The 24940-nt window shown below is 55.7% G+C and overlaps 10 protein-coding genes across 10 annotated transcripts; 4 read left to right on the top strand and 6 right to left on the bottom strand.

Annotated features, from left to right (window-relative positions):
* Positions 1 to 27: 27 nt before the first annotated feature.
* CLUP02_03996 (uncharacterized protein) lies at positions 28 to 3417 on the top strand (the record flags this gene model as incomplete). The annotated part of the gene is made up of 12 exons (XM_049283013.1): positions 28 to 87; positions 155 to 649; positions 702 to 848; positions 905 to 1636; positions 1672 to 1753; positions 1836 to 1885; positions 2021 to 2075; positions 2147 to 2401; positions 2467 to 2473; positions 2533 to 2585; positions 2641 to 3028; positions 3084 to 3417. 12 exons carry the CDS (start codon positions 28 to 30, stop codon positions 3415 to 3417), a joined length of 2658 nt encoding a protein of 885 aa, XP_049140156.1.
* A 169-nt stretch (positions 3418 to 3586) lies between these two features.
* On the bottom strand, positions 3587 to 4073 carry CLUP02_03995 (CHY zinc finger; the record flags this gene model as incomplete). Its single annotated transcript, XM_049283012.1, has 3 exons — positions 3587 to 3906; positions 3970 to 4013; positions 4069 to 4073. 3 exons carry the CDS (start codon positions 4071 to 4073, stop codon positions 3587 to 3589), a joined length of 369 nt encoding a protein of 122 aa, XP_049140155.1.
* Positions 4074 to 4547: 474 nt separating this feature from the next.
* Positions 4548 to 7016, top strand: CLUP02_03994 (DNA repair helicase rad25; the record flags this gene model as incomplete). Its single annotated transcript, XM_049283011.1, has 1 exon — positions 4548 to 7016. One exon carries the CDS (start codon positions 4548 to 4550, stop codon positions 7014 to 7016), a length of 2469 nt encoding a protein of 822 aa, XP_049140154.1.
* Positions 7017 to 7200: 184 nt separating this feature from the next.
* Positions 7201 to 7530, bottom strand: CLUP02_03993 (uncharacterized protein; the record flags this gene model as incomplete). Its single annotated transcript, XM_049283010.1, has 2 exons — positions 7201 to 7305; positions 7375 to 7530. 2 exons carry the CDS (start codon positions 7528 to 7530, stop codon positions 7201 to 7203), a joined length of 261 nt encoding a protein of 86 aa, XP_049140153.1.
* Positions 7531 to 8036: 506 nt separating this feature from the next.
* Positions 8037 to 11062, bottom strand: CLUP02_03992 (uncharacterized protein; the record flags this gene model as incomplete). Its single annotated transcript, XM_049283009.1, has 11 exons — positions 8037 to 8177; positions 8230 to 8411; positions 8469 to 8642; positions 8724 to 8784; positions 8895 to 8969; positions 9011 to 9226; positions 9264 to 9457; positions 9514 to 9649; positions 9680 to 10219; positions 10331 to 10565; positions 10722 to 11062. The coding sequence occupies 11 exons, from the start codon at positions 11060 to 11062 to the stop codon at positions 8037 to 8039; spliced, it is 2295 nt and encodes a 764-aa protein (XP_049140152.1).
* A 216-nt stretch (positions 11063 to 11278) lies between these two features.
* On the top strand, positions 11279 to 14441 carry CLUP02_03991 (trk family potassium uptake protein; the record flags this gene model as incomplete). The annotated part of the gene is made up of 4 exons (XM_049283008.1): positions 11279 to 11296; positions 11363 to 11663; positions 11722 to 13433; positions 13488 to 14441. The coding sequence occupies 4 exons, from the start codon at positions 11279 to 11281 to the stop codon at positions 14439 to 14441; spliced, it is 2985 nt and encodes a 994-aa protein (XP_049140151.1).
* A 280-nt stretch (positions 14442 to 14721) lies between these two features.
* Positions 14722 to 15799, bottom strand: CLUP02_03990 (ribosomal protein L19; the record flags this gene model as incomplete). Its single annotated transcript, XM_049283007.1, has 3 exons — positions 14722 to 14795; positions 15092 to 15574; positions 15637 to 15799. 3 exons carry the CDS (start codon positions 15797 to 15799, stop codon positions 14722 to 14724), a joined length of 720 nt encoding a protein of 239 aa, XP_049140150.1.
* Positions 15800 to 16089: 290 nt separating this feature from the next.
* On the top strand, positions 16090 to 17348 carry CLUP02_03989 (uncharacterized protein; the record flags this gene model as incomplete). Its single annotated transcript, XM_049283006.1, has 2 exons — positions 16090 to 16210; positions 16288 to 17348. The coding sequence occupies 2 exons, from the start codon at positions 16090 to 16092 to the stop codon at positions 17346 to 17348; spliced, it is 1182 nt and encodes a 393-aa protein (XP_049140149.1).
* Positions 17349 to 17598: 250 nt separating this feature from the next.
* Positions 17599 to 18816, bottom strand: CLUP02_03988 (cysteine synthase; the record flags this gene model as incomplete). The annotated part of the gene is made up of 2 exons (XM_049283005.1): positions 17599 to 18596; positions 18699 to 18816. 2 exons carry the CDS (start codon positions 18814 to 18816, stop codon positions 17599 to 17601), a joined length of 1116 nt encoding a protein of 371 aa, XP_049140148.1.
* Positions 18817 to 18864: 48 nt separating this feature from the next.
* CLUP02_03987 (uncharacterized protein) lies at positions 18865 to 24849 on the bottom strand (the record flags this gene model as incomplete). The annotated part of the gene is made up of 11 exons (XM_049283004.1): positions 18865 to 18921; positions 19033 to 19143; positions 19392 to 22160; positions 22293 to 22447; positions 22859 to 23008; positions 23043 to 23077; positions 23135 to 23260; positions 23299 to 24013; positions 24082 to 24246; positions 24321 to 24716; positions 24753 to 24849. The coding sequence occupies 11 exons, from the start codon at positions 24847 to 24849 to the stop codon at positions 18865 to 18867; spliced, it is 4776 nt and encodes a 1591-aa protein (XP_049140147.1).
* Positions 24850 to 24940: the final 91 nt, after the last annotated feature.

The following is a 24940-nucleotide window of genomic DNA, read 5'->3' as shown; positions in this document are numbered from 1 at the left end:
TCTCACCAAAACGTCCGAGTTGTCAACATGGTTGGAGTCCGCGGCAAGTACAAGGGATGCGAGACATGCAGGGCTCGAAGAGTCAAGGTAAGCACTCTAAAGGCGTTTCGACAGCAAAAAAACGCCCCCCGCGGGCTGACATGTCAACGGTTAGTGCGATAACGAACGGCCACACTGCCGCAAGTGTATCGATAGCGGCCGCGAATGTGCTGGCTACGAACGAGAAATGGTCTTCATCACCGCAACCATAGACGACGCAGGCCGCTGCTCATCACACCCGCCCCGCCAAGTCCAGTCGTCTTCTTCCAGGAGTTCTAGGAGAAGCCAAACCGTGGACGAGGTTCCTCGCTTGGTACCGACAGAACCGTTGATGCCGGCATGGGATGATTTGGTTTCCGTATCCGACAACGGTGTCGTATACTCGATACAGATCGCGGCATTGCACACCAGGTTCCAGAACATCCTGAGGGGACCCGAAGGGCAAAGCCAAGTAAAGTTCCGGATGGCCCTACCGCCATACTCACCAGTTGATATGGAGACATGGGATAACGGCTGCAACATGGACCTAAATGCGCAGAACATGGTCAGTCTGCTGCCATCGGGGAATGACAACGGAGCCCCCGAAGGTCTTTGCGTATTTTTATTCGAGGTGAGATGCCAGTTGGTCGTCGCGGAAGAGCGTGTGCTGACTATCCTTGTAGCAAAATCCATCCTTTTTGGTGACCAACGGCATGACACCCTGGAGTGTCCCCCAAGAGCATATGGACGTCGTCAAGAAGCTTGGACCGGAACAATTTCGTCAATTCCCAGCCCATCACTATTTTGTCAGGGTATATAGGTGTAATGCTGTAAGATACGCGTTGTTGGCCCTGCGGATGAACTAAAAAGCTGACTTGGTGTCAAGATCATACTCGCTCTCTTACACCGAAAGACGACGTTTCTTTCTTCATTCGAATGGTGCACTACACCGTGGGAACAGCACCCCAAGACGTTTCTCGACAGGCTCTTTGACATCATCGCCGGGTTGCCTGGCATCTTCTCTCGCGTCGACCGAACGGTACCCTTTGCTGCAACCTTGCAGCGTCGATTAAAGGCACAGGAACTGTTGGAGAGCTGCTTGGAAATCGAACGGAGGCTGGAGGAGTGGGAGTCGTACGCCCGCGCGCCTACTGCCGAGCACCCGTATGCGTACTGGATAGAAGAGCCGGATGATCCAGATGCGCAGCAGCTACCCTTTGCAGACAACTTTGCCTTCAAGGACGGTGCGTCGTCCGTCATGTTCCTGTACCACTGGATGACACTGCTGCTCCTCCACCGCTGCATCGAGTGCCTGCACCACACCATTTTCCAGCCTATCATCGAGGACTTTCCCAACATGTACCCGGATCTGCCTCCGAATCTGCAGATCAATCTGGGGAGGTACCAACAGAGGCGGGAGTTTGCGTCAAGAATCTGCAGGGCACTCGACTTTGCGCTGTCAACAACAGTTCAGCCGGACATGTTGGTTGCACCACTAGCCGTGGCCATGGAGTTCTATCGCGAGATCAATGCGTCGTCAAGGGACGGCGAGCTCGAGATTATGTGGTGCGAGAGCTTCAGGCTGCGTTTGACCTCCAAAGGTCACGATATTGCCAACGTTCTGCAGAGCAGATCATGGGCCGACATTGCCAGGTTCTGAGCCAGCTGGCTACTCGCTCCGTCTGCCTGACGATTGAAAAGGGGAGTAACGGGTCCGATCAAAACATGGTGGAAGGTATGAATTGGCGCAGGCGCATTGCATTTCTGAGAGTATCAAAATCGAGAGCGCTGGACATTTGACGTTCGACCTGATGTAGAGGATATCGGTGGACTGCCACCCCATATCCTGCCATGTATTGTTAATATTGTGATGGAAAACTAAAAGGTGTGTTGTAGAAGCCGATCTTCAACGAAATCTAGAGATGTCAAAAGAACATTGCAACCCATCTAGTTTGTAGTTCATGAATGAGTAAAATGGTACGCACGGGAACTTGTAATTCAGAAGGTGCTCATTTACACACAACCTGGACGTTGCTGCTTGCCTGAGCTTCTGGCGGGTGTGATACGGATAGGCGCACAGACCTCTAAGCTCGAGTGACCATTACCCGGACTTTCCCCGGCCCTGCAGGAGCTCCTGGAGCTTTTCAGCCTTTCCCACGCCAGCAGGCGCCAAAGCTTCGTCAGACCTGCAGCCTGCCTCTCTTGACCTTACCTTACCTCACTACTCCATCCACCCTCGACCGACCGCACCTCTTCAACCACGGCGATTGTCCCACAACATCCAAGCAAATCGTCAATCCACTTACCACCACACATATCTCCGATAATCCGTCCCTCAATCAGTCAGTCACCATGGCTTCAGGATACGACAGAGCGTTGTCCGGTAAGGGCCCCCTCCTTGTTACCCCCCAGCTCCACTGTACCAAGCTAACATGCACCTGCAAACAGTCTTCAGGTTCGTCACGGTTGCCCCTGCCCCGGAAACAATTCATGATCCCCAACTGACACCGTCAGTCCTGATGGACACGTTTTCCAGGTCGAGTACGCTGGCGAAGCTGTCAAGAGAGGTAATGCCGCTTGCCCGCCGCAATCAAGGGCGGAACCAGCTAATCGTCGGCATAGGAACGTGTGCGGTCGGCGTCAAGGGTACAGATGTCGTCGTCCTCGGATGCGAAAAGCGATCAGCCATGAAGCTGCAAGATACCCGAATTACCCCCTCCAAGATTCAGCTCCTCGACACCCACGTCTGCCTGGCATTCGCCGGATTGAACGCCGATGCTCGTATCCTCGTCGACAAGGCGCGGTTAGAGGCACAGTCCCACAGACTGACCGTTGAAGACCCCGCCTCCATCGAGTACATGACCAAGTACGTTGCTGGTGTCCAGCAACGGTACACACAGAGTGGTGGTGTCCGTCCCTTTGGTATCAGCACCTTGATTGTCGGGTTCGACAGCGGCAGCAAGGTCCCCCGCCTTTACCAGACCGAGCCCTCTGGCATCTTCTCCGCATGGTACGAGCGACTACTTCATACTATGCGATGCGGTGCATCTGCTAACACCTTGCAGGAAAGCCAACGCCATCGGCCGTTCCAGCAAGACCGTTCGCGAGTTCCTCGAGCGCAACTACAAGGAGGATATGGACAGAGAGGCTACCATCCGACTCGCCATCAAGTCTCTTCTCGAGGTTGTCCAGACCGGAGCCAAGAACATTGAAATCGCGTTGATGGCACCGGGCAAGACGATTGAGATGCTGCCCGTGGAGGAGATTGAGAACCACGTCAAGAGCATCGAGCAAGAGAAGCAAGAGGAGGCGGCCAAGAAGAAGACTGGACGCACACCCGGCACCGGAAGCGCGGCGATCCTCACGAGAGGCTCGGGCTCGGGTGACGGTGATGAGTAAGGAAATGACTAGGCGTTGCGGTTCGCGGATAGACGACACTCATGAGGGTATCTGACCAAATACCAATGTATTACCACCTTTAGACCGTGGAAAATCTACAAAAACGGTGTCCATAAAATCGCTTGCTGCCACACTGATGCTCGTAAACCAGCTAAAATCCCCCCACAGTTTAGCCCAGCTTGTCCGCATCGTCTGTTGGGTCGAATATTGAGCGTCCGGCGATTTGGCGGACACGCTCGTCCTTGATCATGCGGCTGTCCTTGCGCGCGTCTTCGCCCTCAACGGAGATGGCTGCCTTGGGTGTCTTTGCCTCAATGACGAAGTGGTTGTCGCAGTGCGGGCAGTATTCGTCGGCATCTTCGAATTCCTGGGCGTCTTTGCGGAAGCACTTTTTGCACTTCTTGCAAGCAAAGACCATTTCAAGGCTCTGGAGCAGGGGGTGCTTTTCCTGCTCATGGTGACACTCGGCGCAGTCGAACCATTTTTTGCCTAGGAAGGCAATCAAATTAGTCGGGTGTAGCTTAAGTTAGGGGCAGAGGGGGTTCGACGCACAGCAGGGTGACCTGATTGCGACTTGCGCGTTGAGAATGTGTTTGCTGTGGTGATATGTTAGCTTGTCGGTCAGGGGTTGTGGGTTCTCGTTTGGCTCACCACATAGCGGGCTGTCTTCGCGGTATAAAGCACTAGATCGCGTTGTGGTTACAGGTGCGTCGCGGTCGACTGGTCAAATCGAATGTGTCGCGGTTATGAGTTGGCAAGTCGAGGCAATGGGGAGAATCTTCTATCAAAGATTTGGCGGTGCTGATAAATTTGGCGGGGTCTGGATTTATCGCCCAAGTCTTCCCTCCCGGCACCTACTTACCTACACCTTGCACCCCGCGAAGTCGCTCTGTAGTGGTCTCCACTTAAGGTGCCGGCCAGTGACAAAGGGTGCCACCCCTGTAGGCCGTACCCTTTGCCTGCGAAACCTTAGGTACCACTTTAACGCCGACGGTTACGGAGTAGAGTTGCTTACCTTTCGCCGATGCGTGCCTGCAGGCTACATCATCCATCCACCCATTTCCTAGGTTTTTTGATTTCACCACCATCCATCTCCTATCTCCCCCCCAACAACCCGCAATCCTGTCACGATGCCACCGAAGAGGAAGGCTCAAGGGGCCGCCACCGGCAGCTTCAAGGCAGGTAAGGGCTCTGTAGCTTCAACACCTGGGGGCGCCACCCCCAGGAGTATCGCCAGCGATAATGAATCGGTAGCGGATCCCGTGAGCGAGTCGGAAGACGAGAATCTCGAGAAGAACGTCGACAAGTTCTCCGTCGAGGCGTACCTGGACAGGCCCAAGACGAACGGCCATGAATCCATGACTGGACTATTCAAGAAGAAGCGCGACTTCTCCTTCCTCCAGCTGAAACCCGATTATCAGAATCGCCCGCTCTGGATCGACCCTGCCAAAGGCCGTATTTTCCTCGAAAGCTTCAACCCGCTGGCCGAGCAAGCACAGGACTTCCTCATCACCATTGCCGAACCAATTTCCCGGCCGTCCTTCGTTCACGAATATGCGCTCACGACACACAGCTTGTACGCTGCGGTCTCTGTGGGCTTGTCACCCCAGGATATCATCAACACTCTCGATCGGTTTCTGAAGATGCCTTTGCCCGACAGCATTCGCAAGTTCATCGAGGGCTGCACGCAAAGTTTCGGCAAAGTCAAGCTGGTGCTTAAAAATACGAAATACTTTGTCGAGAGTACGGATCCGGTCATCCTGCAGAAGCTGCTGAAAGACTCCGTCATCGGACCGCTGCGAGTACACGGTACGGAGGAGATTACCACAATAGCGGCTCCGAAACAGGGCCCTCTGGTCATTCCAGGCACTGCCAATGCTGCTGGTGTGCGACAGGCAGAAGAACAAAAGGCCAAGGGACGCGAGGGTGAGGTGAAGGAGGGCGAGGTCTACGCGGCACTGAACGATGACGACGATGACGATCAGGAGATCACGCATGCCTTTGAGATCGGGGACGAGGCAGTCGAGACCGTTCAGAAGAGGTGTCTTGAACTGGAGTATCCGGTGTTGGAGGAGTACGATTTCCGACGAGATGAGGCCAACCCGAACCTGGAGATCGACTTGCGCCCGGGCACCTTGATTCGACCCTACCAAGAAAAGAGTTTGAGCAAGATGTTTGGTAATGGACGAGCCAAGAGCGGTCTGATCGTCCTTCCTTGCGGTGCTGGAAAAACGCTTGTCGGTATCACCGCGGCTTGCACCGTCAAGAAGGGCGTCATCGTCCTCTGCACCAGTTCCATGTCTGTCGTGCAATGGCGAAACGAATTCCTCAAGTGGTCCAACATTAAGCCAGAGGATATCGAAGCATTCACGTCAGACAACAAGGGCAGAATCTTCCCGGGTAACACCGGTATCATTGTGACCACATACTCCATGGTGACGCAAACCAGGGAGCGTTCTCACGAGGCCAAGAAGATGATGGACTTTTTGCAGACGCGAGAATGGGGTCTGATGCTTCTGGACGAGGTCCACGTTGTCCCCGCCAATATCTTCAGAAAGGTCACCTCGTCCATCAAGACGCATTCGAAGCTTGGCTTGACCGCCACACTGCTTCGTGAAGATGACAAGATCTCAGATCTGAACTTTTTGATTGGCCCCAAGTTATACGAGGCGAACTGGATGGAACTCAGCGAACAAGGCCACATTGCCAAGGTTCAATGCGCTGAGGTCTGGTGCCCCATGACTACGGAATTCTACGATGAGTACTTGAAGGCGTCGGCCAGAAAACGCGCGCTGCTGTACATCATGAACCCGAGAAAGTTCCAAGCCGCTCAGTACCTCATCAACTACCACGAGTCTCGAGGCGACAAGATCATTGTCTTTTCGGACAACGTCTACGCTTTGAAGACTTATGCTGAGAAGCTGGAGAAGGCTTACATTTTCGGCGGCACTGGGCAGGCAGAGCGCATGAACATTCTGCAAAACTTCCAGCATAACCCTCAAGTCAACACATTATTCTTGTCAAAGATTGGTGACACATCCCTCGATCTTCCCGAGGCTACCTGTCTCATTCAGATCTCGTCACATTACGGTTCTCGTCGTCAAGAGGCGCAGCGACTCGGCCGTATCTTGCGAGCCAAGAGGAGAAACGACGAGGGTTTCAATGCCTTCTTCTATTCCCTGGTGTCGAAGGATACCCAGGAGATGTACTACTCCTCCAAGAGACAGGCGTTCCTGGTCGACCAGGGCTACGCCTTCAAGGTCATCACGCAGCTCGCCAACATCGAGAAGACACCTGGCCTAGCCTACGCCGCGGCGAGCGAGAGACGAGAGCTCTTGCAAAAGGTCCTCATCGAGAACGAGGCCGGCGGCGAAGACGAGGTCATTGACGACCTGTTCCACAGCGGCACGATGGGCCGCGCGCCGGCCAGGGGCAGGAAGAAGGCCGCCGCGAGGAGGACGGCTGGTCTGCTGGGCGACCTGTCGGGTGGACAGGACATGGCCTACATGGAGCAAAACAAGAGGGTCAAGCTCAAGAAGGCAAAGGGAGAGAGCAGTGCCTTCTTCAAGAAGATCCAGAGAGAGAAGGCCAAGCGATAGATTGCAATCACGAACGGGTTTACGGCGTCTGTGGGTGGGGAATTTAGGGAAAGGCAAACGGTGAATTTGAAGCCGCTTCACTGTATTATAGATCATACACAAACGCGCCGTGGAGGCGTAAGACTGGGTGCGGTGGGAAAGATCAGATAAATCTGCACATGATACGATATTATTCGATGACAAGTCAAAGGCCCAAGCTGTTGTGCCAAGCCCATGCAAATATGGTCAGTATTATCTCTAGGAATACGCAGACAATATCCAACGAGGGATAATCGTCCATGCCATTAGGCTATAATCTACTTTCAACTCGTCCGGACTCCCCAACAAGAAAGGGATTTTTTTCCCCCGGGGGCTTCACTTCTCCCTTTTCCCCTGTTCCAGTTTCACGAAGGAGTTGATTCTGGCAAAGGCAAACAAGAACCAAGAAGAAGAAAAAGAGAACAAACGCGGCAAAATCGTGGTTGCGGCTGTCGAAAAACGGCTCGTAAAACAAGATTGGATTTTTGGATTCCATGGGTGCATAGCTATTTTTGGTGAGCGTCATTCCCGGGGTATCTTAACGATATCAATCGATCAAAGTCGTATCTAGTTACGGCTGTAATGAGACTTCAAGAAAAGGTCAAAAAGTGAGTACGGGTAGAGCGAATACTCGAGCCGCTAGTATGCCACCCCCTTTCTCCCGTTTGTAGTCGAAGACCGGGGGTAGGACGCGCAACAACATCAACACATCGTTTGGCTTTTCTTCTAGGCCCATCTATGCGGCCGGATAGGATCTTTCGGTCAGAACCTACCAAGCCCTTCACGTGGGCCGCATGGGCGAATGAATCAGAAGCAAATGTGTGTGGTCTTGGCAGACAGCGGGTTAAGTCGGATTGCTGCATTTACCATCATCTTGCGTTGCCTATCTGGCAGATCTGGGCATTGTTCCGCGCGGCTGGGGTATTCGTACTGGAGGCCCGGAGGGATACTTGGCGTCCAGGTTAAGAGATGAGCGTCCCATGTACCCGTACCGTTGCCATCTCATAAATCGCATGCAGGACTCGCTACGCCGGAAGAGGTGTACAGCAGTAATGGCGGCATGGCGGTGAACAAGTAGAGGAAGGCGGTGGTGGAATATGCTGGCAACGACGTCGTGTTGAGGTGGTGAGAGTGAGAGATGACCTGTGTCACGGAGAGTGCTTGGCAAATGGCAGTGGTTATCGGCTCTCTACACGGCGGATGGTGTGCTAGGTCTGGATTGGTCGATGCGACGGACGGAAGAAGCGACCGGCAGTCCGCGGGCTAGGGTTGTGATCGACAGTGAGAATGTCAGAAATGCCGTATTGGAGGCGCATTGCCTTTCCGCGAGTTCCTTATCGGCAAAGGATAAGCCAGTGTGGTTGAGCTGGTGATCAACTGTTCTTCTCAGGCGACTTTGCCTCTACTGTGGTAAAGCCAACAAACGGGACGTACGGGTTCCCCAGACAGGCATCCATAGATCATCGGTTGGGCAGTGCTGACGACTGAAAGGCCCCCGTTGTAAGAGATATGTTGCGCCTAAAAAAGAGTCAATGGGCATCGGGATGAGGGATATGCTCCTGGGGACGCCGACGAGTTTCACAGGCTGCCGTGGCTTGAAAATGGCACCTGCTTAATAACATTACCATAGCCACGGGCAGCGAATGAGTGTCTCTGGTAGCTCTGGTAGGGGATTGGATGTTCCCTGACAGGACAAGGTACCACTAGCCGGGAGCTTGGTCGGACTGATGGTCTTCTCGGCCGGGATGTCCTGTTGGAGGCGAAGTGCCACGCCGTTTCAATGTATAGGGGTAGAGAGGCATTATTCGTCGGTGGTATTGTGACCACGGGAAATTGATGGTGCGCGCGTTAGTTTCCAACCGATTGTGAGGCGGTCGCAAACATGCCAAACGCTTGCTCGTCAGGTACCGGTGGTACAACCCCGGACTCGCGGTGCTAATGGGAGTAACGGACGAATTTGACTTTGGTATACGTACATGTGTAGGTACTCCGTACGCCTGCACCGAGTATTCGTAGACAGACCAGTTGAGGGGCACTAATTGTGTGGGATACCTAGACTGCATCTTAGGTCGATGGTAGTACTGCCATTGCTGTACATATATATCAAACGTAGTGGGATGTCTTGGCTGGCCCATTAGGTAGTGCTGGGTAAGTATGCATGTGTTCACATGCTGGAGTTGCGCTAACTGCAGCTGAGAAGATGGTCACTCAGGAATATCAGGAATGGACAGCGTCGAAGAAGGCCATGAGATGCAGCGAAGGAGGGTAAGAGATGAGATGTGCTGGCACAAAATGACGTACTAGAGCCATGTAGTGTACACCGGAGGCTGGCGTGGGAGGGAGGGTAGGACGTGGTGCCCCTGTCACGATGCAGTTGCTCTTGTTGCTCCTTTGGGCGTGAACAGCACGCTTGCGAGTGTCTGCTTGGACAGACGGGCGACATGTTGCTGACCCACCTAAAATTAAAGTTACTTGGCACTCCTCCGCCAGCTTGGTTGGGGGATTCTAGGGATTTTAGGGGATTTTGTTTCTGGCGTGTCTTGGAATGGTACGCCACGAAACAGATCTCGCGAGTCGCAACCAATCTTACCTTGCGTAACCATTAAAATGGCAGGCTAAGTGTTTGGTGCCACGTTAAGACAGACCGGTGGACGAGATCGGAGCAGACCGAAGCGTGCTGGGGGTGCAGGCGTGTTGCAAGCTGTCCCAACTCCCAAGTAGGTACCTTGTGTAGTAACGCATGGGGGTTTAAAGGACCAAGACTCGAGCGGGCGGACGCCGATGCTGGATGTCGCATAAAGATAGTAGCACATGAATGATGTGCGCATATGATTGGCGATCATTCCGACAAGTTTTCGACATGATGCTGCATCCATCTGCTGTAGCAGGGGATATTTGGTGCGATCAACCATCCAATGGTCTAGAAAAAGGTATGCAAGAGGTAAGGTGGTGCAGGCCAGTGTGAGGTGATCAGCCCTGATATGACTGACGTGAGGTGACTGCAGCCGGATCCGCGGTGCTCCCGAGATGTTCTGATCCTCCGTACACATTCGGTAAGCACGCAAGGTGGTAAGGTGAGGTGCGGTGAGGTGAGGTGCTGCCCGTTGTAATCTCGATTCTCGAGGCTCCCTCCTTCCACGGCCCACTCCATCGTTCTCGTCAGAGGTGCACCGGCGACGAAGTACCTAGGGTACATCAGAGATGTATCTCTTCTGTTCCATCCGCGGTGGAGCCGCAGGTACTTCCCAGTGCCAGGAAAAGCTTAGCTCGGTACGGAGTACCTATCGCCCAGGCACCGCAAGGAAAGGGTCTGCGTCGGTCGAACTCGAAACACTTTTCCACCGAGTTTCCATGCCAGGTTCCAATGGTGCCAGTCCAAAGTCGAAAGTGCTGACGGGACGGTTACCTCTGGCGTCTCCAGTTCCACGGCAAGGATAAGAGTGGACATTGCAGACTGTGGATGCTGCTGGATGCACCGCGGTTGGATGGCTGACCACAAGGACCTCTTTGCGGTCAACTGTCAACTCCACACTTCAGACTCCAGTCTCCAGAGTTCCAGGGCAAGCGTCCAGAGCTTAAGGTACTTACGCCCCCCGACACGCCCGCAAGTCGATTGCTTCCCTCCCTTTCTCTGATTAAGGAAAAATAAAATAAAAATAATAACAGCGAGGGAAAAATTGGATTGACGCCTTCGTTTCGTCTTGGGCCGTGGGGGGTGGGTAGGAGAGCACAAATATCTGCCTACCTGGTACATTAATCCAGTCTGGCACTTCTTTCCCATCTTTCTGCTCTCGTTGACCTTTGTCATTCGAACAGTCGCGCCTGCAGCTCAGGTTGCTTCTTCCTTGTGAAGAGCCAAGTGTTGAGCCACTTCCCACTTCGAGCCGTAGTGGTGCAGCGTGCTTGCTCCCTGGCTCATCTGGCGTCGGCATCTGCAATCCAATCTGCTTGGCTGCACCTGCGACACTTGCAGCACCAAGTTTGATCTTGATCTCATTTCTTTGACCCGTCCGATCAAGGCCATCCATACCTCAGCACGCATTACCACACAATAACCTGTACTCCGTACTGCGTTCAGGATACTTCGACTCTTCTTTCTCCATCCTGTTTTTTCCCTCTTCCATTGCGCCCTCCGACTAAACCTACCTGCCCTGCAACAATAACAGACGATCAAAACTGATGTCACACTTGCTACGACTGGCTACTGCTACCCCATCCACCTTTCGCCATACCAATTGATCGTCATGAATTCCAGCTTAGCCGTCATCCAATCCTCGACCTCTACACCAGGACGGTTAGACTAGAAAGCTTTACAGCCACAGCCACAGTGCCAAGGCCTGGACCATTTCGCCCATTCTCACTGCACCACCTCTCTTATACCTATTCCCCCCGAAGGCCGATGTCTTGTCTGCTCTGGTTCTAAACCGGAGGGGAATTTCCTCCATTACATCAACAACACCAACAAAGCCCATTTTCGCGATCCGAGAGAAATGCTCGAAACCGCGCGCGGCTGGCTGCTCGACCAGCTCCGGGCAGCCAAGCCTTCTTTTATATCCAAGAAGCCTCATTTCAACTTCATATCGGCTCACTGTAAGTTCACCACCATCCCAACTACCATCTATCCCCAGCGTCCACAAGGCCTTGCGCTGCGCACAGCACTAATCTGCGCACCGCGCTCCCCCTTCAGACTTTTGGATTGTCAGTCTCACCATACTGGGCTCCATCCTCATCTTTGCCTCGGCCGGCGGTCAGTTGGCTTACATTGATGCACTCTACTTTGCAAGTGGCGCCAACACCCAAGCCGGTCTCAACACAGTCGACGTCAACCTACTCAACACCTTTCAGCAAGCATGCCTCTACTTCTTTACCATGACCTCGAACCCCATCACCATTCACTCTTCTGTTGTGTTTCTCCGACTGTACTGGTTCGAGAAGCGATTTCAAGGAGTTGTCCGCGAGGCTCGCCAACAACGCAGAAACACCATTTCAAAGTCAAAGTCCCGCGCGAGAGATGATTTGAACCAGGCTGAAAGGGGCCGTCTGAGCGTGCGCAATATTAAGGTTATGCACACCAATGGCCACCGCTCGAGAATGACCAATGATGGAATTCTACTCGATATGAAGGAGGATGAGGATGGCCGCATCTCGCCGGGGAGCAATGGCTTTGTGCCCGTCCCCAACACCCCAGCACATAACTCGGGAGAACACTCGCCCGCCAGAGCACCCGAAACCCAGGAAGAAACCGGCACAGACATCACCCAAGGTCGAATCACGTTTGCCCAGCATGTCTTCCGAAGCGACGGCACGGAACCGGAAGTCAAGCTTCCATCACCGCACTCGCCCGCCCATTTTGCCATTCTTGAGCGCCAACGAGCCGGGCCTGATGAGACCCTGCGAATCCCGAACCCCAGAGACGCAGAGAAGGGCATGAAACCAAAGCGAGTCGAAGACGATGCAGCACCTGAACCCGAAGACGAGAGAGACGGCAGTATTCCGCATATCCACGTTAACGGCGGAGCGAACAACTTGGCGGATGGCATCGGCAACAATGTCCATCGCCCACAGACGATCAAAATCGAGGAGCCTGAGCGACCCAGGGATACCGAGAGGACGGTCAAGAACGAGATCGCGGATGAAGCCGAGGTGATTGGTAGAACAATCTTTCCATTCTCGCTCCGCAAGCCCAAGAAGTTCTTCAAGGGTACCAGCAGTGACAACGGCGAAGGCAGCAGTTCTGACAACCCTCTTGCGAGAGTCAGGAGCAAGACATTCGACACCATCAGGACTGCATTGACCCGCGAAAAGGTCGAGGACATGCCGTATCTGAGTTTCACGCCTACCATGGGACGCAACTCAGCCTTCCCGGGCTTGACCATTGAGCAGCGCGAGGAATTGGGTGGTATCGAATACCGCTCCCTGAGGACACTCGCCGTCATCTTGCTCTGCTACTTCTGGGGTTTCTCGCTCTTCGCCATCACCTGCTTCCTTCCTTGGATCTACACGAGCTCCAATGCCAAGTACGCCGCTATCGTGGAGAACTCGGGTGTTAGCAAGGCGTGGTGGGGTGTTTTCACGGCGAACTCGGCCTTCAATGATTTGGGACTTACACTCACGCCTGACAGCATGAACTCGTTCAACGACGCGTCCTTCATCCTGTTGATCATGTCTTTCCTGATCATCATTGGCAACACCGGCTTCCCCATCATGCTCCGAGTCGTCATTTGGATTCTCTCCAAGATTGTGCCAAAACGCACAGGACTATGGGAGGAACTACGCTTCTTGTTGGACCACCCGCGTCGCTGCTTCACTCTGCTTTTCCCAGCGGGCGCTACCTGGTGGCTGTTCATCATTCTCATCGGCCTCAACGTTCTTGACCTGCTGTTCTTTGTCCTGCTGGATGTAAGTCATTCTCGCTACCCATAACTGAACTACGCTGACTGACACTACTTGTAGCTGAACGATAACGCTGTGAGCCATTTGCCGGTGCACGTTCGCATTGTGGATGGTATCTTCCAGGCTGCGTCGACCAGAACTGCAGGTTTCTCGGTTGTCAACATTTCGCTGTTGCATCCTGCTGTGCAAGTGTCATATATGATTATGATGTACATCTCCGTGTTTCCAATCGCCATCTCCATTCGTCGCACCAATGTGTACGAAGAGAGATCTTTGGGTGTTTACCACAGCCCTGACGAGGATATGGAGGGTACCAACGAGAATAGCGCCTGGTCATACGTCGGTACCCATTTGCGTCGCCAACTTTCTTTCGATTTGTGGTACGTTTTCTTGGGGCTCTTCATTCTGGCCATCACAGAAGGCAAGAGGATTCAAAACAAGGACTTTGACGTCTACTCGGTCTTGTTCGAGATCGTGAGTGCATACGGTACGGTCGGGTTGAGTCTGGGTTATCCCAACGTCAACGCTTCCCTCTGCTCTCAGTTCACCACTGGAGGCAAGCTCATCATGATTGCAATGCAAATCCGTGGTCGCCATCGTGGTCTCCCCTACGGCTTGGATCGCGCTGTTCTTTTACCAAGCGAATCTCGGTTCGAGAAGGAAGCCGCCGAGGCGCAGCCAGTTCTGGTCCGGTCTGCTACTGCCGCATCGACGGGAACTGCACTCAGCGCCACGAGGTCAAACCTGAGGTCCAGAAGAATGAGCACGAACAGGGGTCAAGGCATCTTTACTCAATTCCTTCACCCTGGCCCCGTGATTCCACACGAAGACAGCCTCACCAATCTCTCCAGACGCAGCAGATCATTTGGTGTCGACGAACGGCCGCCGATGGCTGAGGATATGAGGAGACGCAATACGGAGCCCGTCGATGACGAGACTACGGATACCGACAGCGACGTGATCACAGCGCCTCCGCGGAGAGTAGTCACTACACCCGCAAGACCCGCGATTTGACCTGTTTTGTGAATGAAAGGAAAAAGGAGCATACATTGCAAGGAGTTTGTACTATGGAGTAATCAGGGTGGGCACATGTTTTTTTTATTGGCGCGGAATCCAGTCGTTTCTATAAAACCAAGGCGGACTAGATGGCTCAGGCCGCGGACAGACTTTTGATTTTCGCGTTTGTTCTCACTGTACATTCTTAGTATATTGTACACTTATGACGATTGATGAACACCTATGCGCGTTCAATCCTTGGTGTGACTCTGTGATGATGCTGAGTATCTGCTCTAACTCAGGCCTCGACATGACCGACCCAAGAGACATTGTTGTTGAATGTATTTGTCGTCGTGACCTGGTCGTCCGCCCCTTTGTCAGTCACCATGTCACTCGATATCATTCTCTACTAGCCATCACTGCCTCTAGTATTTTATGTGATTTTGCTCATGTACACGACTCTACACAGCCAATGTTGTACAGCTCGCCCGTTTTTTTCCCTAATCGTACATTCCACCAACGTACAAGCCTTACTCCTTCACGCAAACGGGTCCTCTCCAATCGGTATCTCGTCTTCATCTTGTAGACAAAGCCCCTAAGAAGAGATAGACCGTCCCATCCCCGCCTATTTCTTGAATCCTTCCCCAATCTCTTTTAAAACCTCGAACCGGCCCTGCCCTTGCTGCGCGTGCCGTACCTCTCCTTCTTCCAAGCAAAGACGAGGTGATCGACGTTGCCCATGTCGTGCTTGGGCTTGCGCAGGTACGTCAGGCGGGCGCGGCGCGCGCGCTTGGGACGACGCCAGACGATGTCGATGCCGATGACGGTCGGGGAGTAGATTTTGTACCACATCTCGACGCCGACCTTCATGAGCTGGCCGCGGAGGAGGATGCCCGTGTCGACGCCGCGGCGGCGGATGGACATGCATACTCCGGAGAAGGGCTCGCCCGATTTTGTGGTCACCATGAGGACGTCGCCTACTTTTGCGGCGTCGGGGCGGGCTGGGTCGAAGAGGCGGGTGCGGGCGCCGGTCGGGTCGAGGGTTGTGCGTTGGGCGGCGTCGAGGGAGGGGAGAGGGTTCTTGTGGGTTGTTTGGCGGATTGAGGGGAGGGGAGGGTAGACTGCGAAGGTTGGCTTGTTGCGGGGGCCGTCTGTGATGTGGTTTGTTAGCTTGCTCGGGGTTCGTGTGGCAGTTGGGTGATGTTCGCCTTACAGTAGGACGGCTTCACTGAGGGCGTCGCCGGTGAGGGTGTAGATGATGGCGGCTCGGGGGCGGCGGCGGTGGCCATGGACCGGGCGAGGAGTCTCTGGTGCCGCGTCTGGCGGAGGGCCGTCTTCAGGCAGCCCATCGGCCGCAAGAGACTTGTGGCGTTCATTGTGGTGATGGTGTCTTGTCGTGGAACGGGACGAGACGATGCAACTACGTCTGATCGAGCGACGATAGGCAGAGCTTGGTTAAAGGGTTCAAAAAGTTCAAGAGGCTCGAGGTGCGAATTGCGGGCTGTGATTGGCTCGGTGCATCAATGATGCGGAGCCGCCGGGCCGGGAGACTGGTTCGATCCAAAATTTTGGGTGGCTACCCTGCAGGCAATCCGAGTAGCTCCCTTTTCGCCGACGACGGATAGGAAGCCTCTGACGAGCTTATACACAACCCAAATCGCCCATCATGTCGAGGATATTAATGGGAAGGGCCCTTAGGGGCGCAAAGGCGTCGGTGTGGGATCAGCCGGCGTGCATGGCACAGCAGCAGCAGCAGCGGTCCTTTGGTCAGACGCCTGCCCGTCAAAGTACGTCGTCTCGTGATGTATATCTCGCATTGATCCTATGAAGAAAGTCTCGCTGACAGCTTGCCGTTCTTTCGCAGACCCCCAAGTTCTCTTCGACAAGACCACGACGCCCGGCCTCGGCCCGATCCTCGAGGAGATCCAGACGAACATCATCCTCCCCTACCACCTCCCCATCCACCAGCGCAAGCGCGTCTTCTCCGAGAAGCTCAAGCACCGCCTCAAAAATGACCCTGTATACCTCGAGATCGACGGTCTCGAGCACCGCTTCAACCACATCAACGAGGAGGCCCTCCCCCCTTCGCGCGACATCACCTGGAAGGCTCTCCGCGCCATGGAGACCCCGCAGGACTGGAACAACTTTGGCCGCCTGCTCTCGGGCATGCGCACCGCGGGGCGCCACTACAGCCAGACGGATTTTGCCAAGATGATTCGCATCGCCGGCCAGCAGGGCCAGATCTACACCATCATCGAGGCGGCGAGACAGGTCCGCAAGACAGGGATGAAGCTCGACAACTCGGAAAAGGTCAACGAAGTGCTGCATTTCGTGCAGATGCGCGCCGTCGAGAGCGAGTGGGACCAGGAGAAGACGAAGCAGGCACTGCGGTGGGCCGAGATCGTGCTCGAGATGCTCGAGGACAAGGGCCACGCGCCCAACGCCCGCAAGCTCAGAAAGAGGCAGCTCGCTCAAGAGGGCGCCGCGACCCCCGAGCAGGAGCGCTTCGCCCTCTACAACGACCCGCAGATCATCGGCGCCGCGCTGCACCTGTCGGCGGTGCTGGCCGTCAAGCACAACGACAGCAAGGACGTGGACGGCAAGGTCGGCCGCCTGGCCAGGAAGCTCGTCGAGCGGTGGCCCGCCGGCAAGGGCCTGCTGCAGCTCCACCCGGCCGAGGCGTACGCCGACCGCGTCGACGGCGTGGCGTACCTCGTGCACAGCCGGACGCAGTACCTCTCGTACGCGAGCCCGATCCTGCACGGCCTGTTCCTGGCCGCGCGCGTGGTGGAGAAGCCGATCGCGGACCGGCTGAATGCCATTGCGGCGGCGTTGGGGCCCGAGGTGAAGGATGTTGCTGAGAACCAGACGTTCCCTGCCGAGCGTGGGCTCAAGACGTACAATGCGCTCTTTGGATCCGAGTGAGCACATGGTGTGTAGGATGAAGCGATGGCTGGGGAGAGGGCAGGAATGACGTGTGATAATAGCAAGGCATGAGGAATAGGATAGAAAAGGGGGTGACGAAAAGCGAAGAGAGGGGGGAGAGGATCAGAGAGGCTCCAAAAAGGGGCTATGTACAGCTGATATGTAAAATTATCTATGTATACAACACAATACGCACACAACCAATGACCAAAGACAAAGGTCCCTTCTACAACCACGACCAGTAAACTGCTCAAGGCAAAACAATGTACTTTTCCAAATGCTTCGGTATCGCCCCCAAGAGCTTCTTCTCCTCAAGCCACTTGCGCGAGAACAGCCGCTCCGCATACCGATACGCGCCATCGCACAGGATCGTCACAACGGTGTTCCCCTCGCCGAGCTTCTCCGCCACCTCCTTGGCGGCGACGACGTTGAGCGCCGAGCTGGCGCCGAGGTACAGCCCTTCCTCGTCGAGGCAGCGGTACACCATCTCGATGCTCTTCTCGTCGGCGATCGTCAGCGACCCGTCGACGAGGCCAATGTCGGGCTGCAGGTTGTCCGTGATGCGGCCCTGGCCGATGCCCTCGGTGATGCTGGACCCGCTCCGCTCGACGAGCTGCCCCCCCGAGGAGACGTACGAGTGCAGCACGCTGCCGGGGGGGTCGGCGAGGAAGGATTTCACGCGGCCGTCGGAGACGTCTTTGAGGTAGCGCGTCGTGCCGGCCAGGGTCCCGGCGGTGCCCGTCGCGCAGGTGAAGGCGTCGATCTTCCCCCCCGTCTGCTCCCAGATCTCGGGGCCGGTGGTCTCGATGTGCGCGCGGCGGTTGGCCGTGTTGTCGAACTGGTTCGTCCACACGGCGTTGTCGAGCTTCTCGGCGTGGCGGCGCGCCTGGTGGTTGTAGTTGTCCGGGTTCTCGAACGCCACGGCGGGGACGGGGTAGACCTCCGCGCCGAGCAGCCGCAGGAGGTCGATCTTGCCCTGGGACTGGGTGTTTGGCATGTAGATGACGAGCTTGTAGCCGCGGGAGCGGCAGACGTGGGCGAGGCCGATGCCCGTGTTCCCCGCGGTGCCCTCGACGACGGTGCCGCCTGGCTTCAGGAGGCCGCGCTCCTCGGCGTCTTTGACGACGTAGAGGGCGGCGCGGTCCTTGACGGAGCCGCCTGGGTTCATGAATTCCGCTTTGCCGAGGACTTCGCAGCCTGTTTCGGCGGAGAGGCGGTTGAGGCGGATGAGAGGGGTGTTGCCGATTGCTGAGGGCGTGGTTCGGTGTCAGTGGATTTTGCTACAGATGGGGGTTCGATCCATCCCTTTCCCTCGTGCAAGGTCTGAATTGAGTGTGTGGGGGAACATACCGCCGGTGAGGCCCTTGACGACGCCTTGCGCGCGGGAGAGGTTGAGGGAGTAAGCCGTCGGCGGGTCAATGGCGCGGACGGCCGTAGTCGCAAAGCGACGGACGGCGATGCGGCTCATGCTGGGCTTTCTAATCGCGGGAGCTACCTCAAGACAGGGCTCAAGTATTCAACTAAACCAGTTGGCCGTGTTGCGGGTGTGGTGTAGGAAGAGAGCTTGGGGAATCTGAGTCCAAGTGCTGTGGAAACGGGTCTCCGGCATTCGGCTTTCTAAGCTTGCAAGCATGCATCCGTAGTGGGGGGCTTTTCTTCAATTGGGTTCAGCTTTAGAAATCACGTCAGAGCCGCTAGCGGCCGTCAGTGTGGGGCGCGCGGGTGACGGGGCCGGGGGCCGGCAGTCGGTGACTACGACGGCCGAGCCGGATTGACTCAATCTTTCTACTTGTTTCTCAAGATTGTTGATTGTGACTGTGACATCGAGATCCGGTTCGAAAGCATCGTAGTGAAAAGAAGTTTCACGAAGCGATCCTCAATGAACCAAGAATTATCCATTTTGCCTATTAATGGGAGAGTACCCGAGATGGGGATACGAGCTCGCCCAAGTCGCCGATGCATTCATCACGGCCTTTACTATTCAGGCTCCCCCCAATGACCACCAGCCAATTACTATCCTGCATGATCATCAAGCCGCCTTACGTACGGCGATGGGAACAGTCCCTTCGCGCCCATGTACACCCCAAAGAACCAGTCCCCGTTCACGTCCTCAATCTCCCGGATCTCGGCCCCCTTGGGGAACAACAGCTCGTCCTCGGCCTTGGGATACCACGCCCACGTCGCTGTCGCCCTCATCCCGACGCCGCCATCCGCGGGGAACCCCTGCGCGAGACCCTCGCCTGTCGGGGCGTCCGCCGCAACGTCCCTGGTGACGAAGCGCTCTCTCGTCTGCCCGCCCTCGTGCCACCACCACTTCTGCGGGGCCTGGTCGTCGGTGCCATCCGACTGCGTGATGCGGAGATTGCGGCCGCCCACGAGGTCGGAAAGTATGTGCCGCAGCTGCCCGCCCGGCCCGTCGCGGAAGCCGATCACGATCATGCGATGGCCGTTGAGACACCGGCGCCAGCCCGCGTGCCCGTTCTCGGGACTGATTTGATCACGCGCTTCAAGATTGGCGTAACAATTTGTGCATACATCGTAGTCGCCAGGTTGCGTGTCCGGCTCGATTGAGCTGGTACAAGTGAAGCAGTGATATCGGCTGTGGTTGGGAGAGATAGGGTCCTGGCAGACGTCACAGCGCGTCGTAAACGTCAGGGGCTTAAAGGGGCCAATATTGTGAATGTTAGGCCCCGTCAGCACAGCGGCCGCGTGAGGCGGCTGAGGCGACCTGGGACTGGCAGGTGGCGTGTGTGATGGCTGAGGCTGGTACGTCAGAGGCAGAAGCGGATGTGTGCACGATCGTCCCTGGTTCACGCAATTATTGCAAAACCCCCAGTCGCCAAAGTTGCAAAAGTCGCATCGCCAGAAGCACTCGTTCGCCCAGGCCTGGCATCGAGCACAGAAGTTGCCGCTTTCCAACCGCTTCATCGGATCGTCGGTCGTGAGAGTTCGCCTACCTTCCGCTCCACCCGGGATGATCTTTGGCTGGAGGTAACGATTCGCCGTCAGCATGTGAGGTCTGGGTATGTCCTCGTGTGCCGTGTGCCGAGCCTTTTCCCACTTGGCCCACGCTCCGTACCCGAAGCCAAACCAGTGCAAGCAGCCTTTGCCGGACCTGTAGCAGTCGATGCAGATGTTCCAATTTCCGCTGGCGCAGATGCCGCAGTTGTAGTGTAGCTCGTACTCGATATGCTGCTTTGCGCAGCGGGAACACGTAATCGAGGGCTCCGGGTACAGTTGCGAGCGTGTTCGTTGATGACCGGGGTTGGTCGGACTCCCTATCCCCAAACCCAAGCCTAGCCCGACAGGGCCTGAAGTTGCTTGGCTGATGATGGACAAGTCTGCCGGCCGGTTTGGCCGCTGCAGACGAGGCGACAACGGCTCTATGGGCGGAGACGCGGTCAAGTTGGAAGACACCAACGCAGAAGAATTCGTCATGCGGTTGGCAAAGGTCAGCTCGCGCGGTGCTGGCGAAGTGGTAGTCGTCGGCGACTGCGTCGTGGTAGGTACTGATGGCGTGCTCGAGCTTCTCGCCTCGGTGAAGACGGTTCTCGGGGCGACTGCTTCACCAAAATGTGTTCGTGACGACAGATCGGTCTGCGATCGAGTGGCGACGCGGGTCTCGGACTGCGTTGCTGGGAGGGGTGTCGTCGCGCTGCGACCGCCGCTTGAGGTTCGCCTCCGTCGCCGCCTCTCCTCTGGTCGAACTTCAAGATGCAAGGCACTCTGTGAGAGTGGCGGCCGGCTGCGATCGTCCGGAAACCCAGTTGCACTAGTTGACCTTGAGTGCGGCCGTTGCCTGCTACTGGGCCTGCTTGTGTCTGATGCACTTGACCTGATCTCCTGCACACGATCTGGAGAGTGCCTGGACTGGCCACTGGTGTCCCTTCTTCTCGTTCCTTCGGCCCTGGTGCGTTCTCGTTCTCGCTCCCGCTCCCGTTGCCGTCGTCTGTAAGCTTCTGTAATCTTCCGACTCAGCTCATCGTTCCGGCTCAGGTCGATGTTGTCCAGATCGAGCCCATCCAACAAGCCCTCTTCCTGGATTTGTCTAGCAAAATCCTCAATCTCCTTCTGCACGTCGCGCTCGCTCAAATCACTCGAGCTTATGAGTGATCTGAGTGACGACTGGTGCTCGATTTGCCGACGCCTCATGTCGGATGACTCCTGGGCACGCTGTCTCGACTCACTCCTTCGCCGTCTCCTTTGCTCGCCCGACCTCGAATCCGGCTGCAGCTGGTCCCCAGTAGGCCTCCCTTCGTCGTCTCGCGGTCTCCGACTGCCCTCATGTCTGTGGGTGTGGCGGCTGTCCCGACTGTGGTCCCGGCTCCGTCTGGTTCGTCCATCGGCAGAGCTGCTGTCCTCTCTACGCCGTCGATGTCGATGTCCCGAGGAAGAGTCTACTCCGGCGTCTCTGAGGCTCATCTCCCGCACATCTTCCAGTAACCTCCTTTCTTCGTCGTCTGCGCGCCTCTCTTCCGGGGTTCTCTCGGGAATCTTAACTTCTGGCAGCACCTGATCACCTGGCTTGTACTTCTTCACCATTTCCGCCACGTCGGATTCAGATCTCCTCCTGTCCGGGTTCGCAGCCACAAACATATCGAGGAGAGTGGCGACGGTGGCATTGTGCCTCGTATCGCGAACCTGCGCACGACATGACGGGCAGGTGAAGATGTTTGTCCCTGGTGCGGGCGGGGTCGGTGAGTTTTCGGCCTGCTGCGCTTGGAAAGAAAACCAGTCCTTCAAGCAGGCACCGCAATACGTGTGTAGACAATCGAGCAGAGTCAGAGGCTGGTAAAGGAGCTCGGTGCATATCTAGAAGGCAAGAAGAAAAGTCGGTCAGCGCACATATAATCTCTAGAGTCCTACAGAATCCAATGGGGGTTTTGAAAAAAGTGCCCCTCTCCTAGGGCGACGCTACAGAGCATTGGATCAGACGACACTTACAGAGCACGTCAACTCCCTCTCCAGGTCGAGTGCGGGCTTTGAGGAATCCATGCAGGAACTATCGCTCCGCGCGATCCCTGGATTGCCGGACACAAAGACAATGTCATGAGGAGATTTGGCCAGCGGAATCGCGAGGGGAACATGTCGGTTTAAGACTGGCAGTCAGGCGAGCCTTAGGTGAGGTGGGTGGCGGGGCCGAAAGCTGGGCGCGCCGTGGCCGCTGCAGCAGAAGCACCTCACAGGCTCAAAGGCTTACGGGTTCAGGAAGGAAAAAAGGTGTGTAAGGGGTCAGAAATGGTCAGAGACCGCCCTGTGAGGTGACCCCGTCAAATGGATTGGATGCTAAGGGACGGGTCCAGTGGCCTACAGGCTACGGCTGCCCGCTGGCCGCCCCAAGTTGGGTGTCAACCCCACGTTGGTTCCCGCCCGCCGCCGACCCCTACCCCTGCCCTTAGCTTCAAAAAGCATCCCAACTCCCACGCGGAGCCAATAAGCTGAGATCATTGCAACCCCTCCGCTACTTTTTGGGACGGGCTAGCCCCCTGTAGGCTCCAAGTAATACGAACTCAACGCCCACCGACTCTCCGGACTTTTTGAGACTAAAGGTTTAAACTGCGTATTCTCGGCGAGGCATGTGAGCTGGCCGTAAGGGTTGAAGACACTGTGGTTTATGTGGTTTTCTAGGCATTGGCCAAGGCAGGCGAAGAATCTCGGGACTAAAGTCATCATGCATGCAAGCGAGTGCTGTACGAGAGAGAACCCGAAAAGTAACATCATCCTTTTTCCTGCAAAGCAACATGGCCAAGCAAAAAGGTGGTGCTGGGCTGACTGTGTGCTCTTACATGGTCTTATTCATGCCGAGCAATTTGACGGATTTCCCCAAACATACGCACGCGCTCATTTGCCCAAGATCGTGGTTGCACAACATCATGTCTTTGCCAGACTCGGCTATTTCGCATACAACTAGTCTTTTCACAAGCATGAAGCTTTTCAAGAGTGAGTCCACTCTGCCTTCTTCTTCTCTGCGAATGCCTTCATGCCAATCTTTTGGTCGTTGCTGCCGAACAAGCTGTGGAATACTCTCCGCTCGAATTCGACACCATCCCTCAGAGGCAGATCCTGGCTCTTGTTCACAACTTCCTTGCACGCGTTGATGGACACCCTCGAGTAGCCGGCGATGGTCTCTGCCGTTTTCAGCGTCTCCTCCATGAGAACCTCGTACGAAGGGAATGCCTTGGCCGCAAGACCCCACTTCTCGGCATCGGCACCGCTGAAGGACTTGCCCGTCAGGATCAACTCCATGGCCTTGGACTTTCCGATAGCCCGGGTGAGTCTCTGGCTGCCGCCGGCACCCGGGATCGTGCCGAGCTTGATCTCGGGCTGGCCAAAGTTGGCAGTCTCGGTGCAGTAGAGGATGTCGCACATCATGGACAGCTCACAGCCTCCGCCGAGCGCGTGACCGGAAACGGCGGCGATGATGGGCTTCTTGACCTCAGTGGTGAGAAGCGACCACGACTCGATGAAGGACTTGGTGTATGCCTCGGAAAAGGTGAGAGGAGCCATCTCCTTGATGTCGGCACCGGCTGCAAAGGCCTTTTGGGAGCCTGTCAGAACGATGACGGACGTTTCGTCCGACGCGTTGAAAGCCCTTAGCGCATCGTTGAGCTCATGGATGAGGGGAGTGCAGAGAGCGTTCAAGGCCTTGGGGCGGTTCAACGTCACTAAAGTGGATCATGATGAGCGTCGTCGTCGTAGAGTGATGATTGATTACGGCTGGAACAGTATTTACCTTGACCAACACCAGGCTTGGGCTGAGAGACCTGAATGAACTCGTATGTCTTGCTGGCGAATCCGCGTGAGAGTCTGGGCAGCGTCGGCGTCTGCATACGCGAGGCCACCGGCCGGAGGTATCTGAGTGAGTTCATGGTGAAGCAGATGAGAGCTCGGGAAGACGCTCAATGTGAGTGAGATGTTATGTTGTGAGCTATAGTATAACACGAGATGATTTATCTTGGCCTCGATTGATACAAAGATGTCGTCTGAAATAAATGACACGAATTGTTGATGGAGCTGTGATGTAACAGGTAGGTCGAGCTCCATTTGACGTTTGATCCAAGCTCGAGGATAGCTGGAAAGCATCGGCTCTGTAAAGCCGAGGATACAGTCGGGCGAGGCACAGACACTCGCCGCGCACTGCGACAGCTCCCCCCGCGTCACAGGCTCGATCTTCCAACACTGCAATCACCTGTAGCAGCGGGATCCTGGGCAGATACGGATCCTCTGGCTGGTTCCAGGGTGCAGGCTGCGCCACAGGGGCTGGTTCGGGCCATTTCCAGGGGATCCAATCACTGACGGGCGCAATCCAATCACTGCGCCGGATAAGATTCGGGCGAAAAAGCAGGCGCGGTGCAGCGCGCTGCCAATCTCAAAGGGAAGAGACAGTTTTGTTGCAAGCCTTACGTGGCTTGAATCCATCTCCAGAGATCCCGCCAACCCAAAAATTCGTCCTGACAGATCGCGACAGCGCAGCGGCGGCCTCTTCCCACAGCATCGTCATCCCAGACTTGCACCGTCCTTAACGGCTACATATCCACGTCAACCCACGCGAACAAGCTTATTGCACGAGTATCCCACATCAAAGTTCATCC

Source organism: Colletotrichum lupini, chromosome 2, assembly GCF_023278565.1.
Source record: "Colletotrichum lupini chromosome 2, complete sequence".
Taxonomy (NCBI): Eukaryota; Fungi; Ascomycota; class Sordariomycetes; order Glomerellales; family Glomerellaceae; genus Colletotrichum; species Colletotrichum lupini.
Note: the sequence above shows the minus strand (reverse complement) of the source record. Positions and strands in the feature narration are given on the sequence as shown.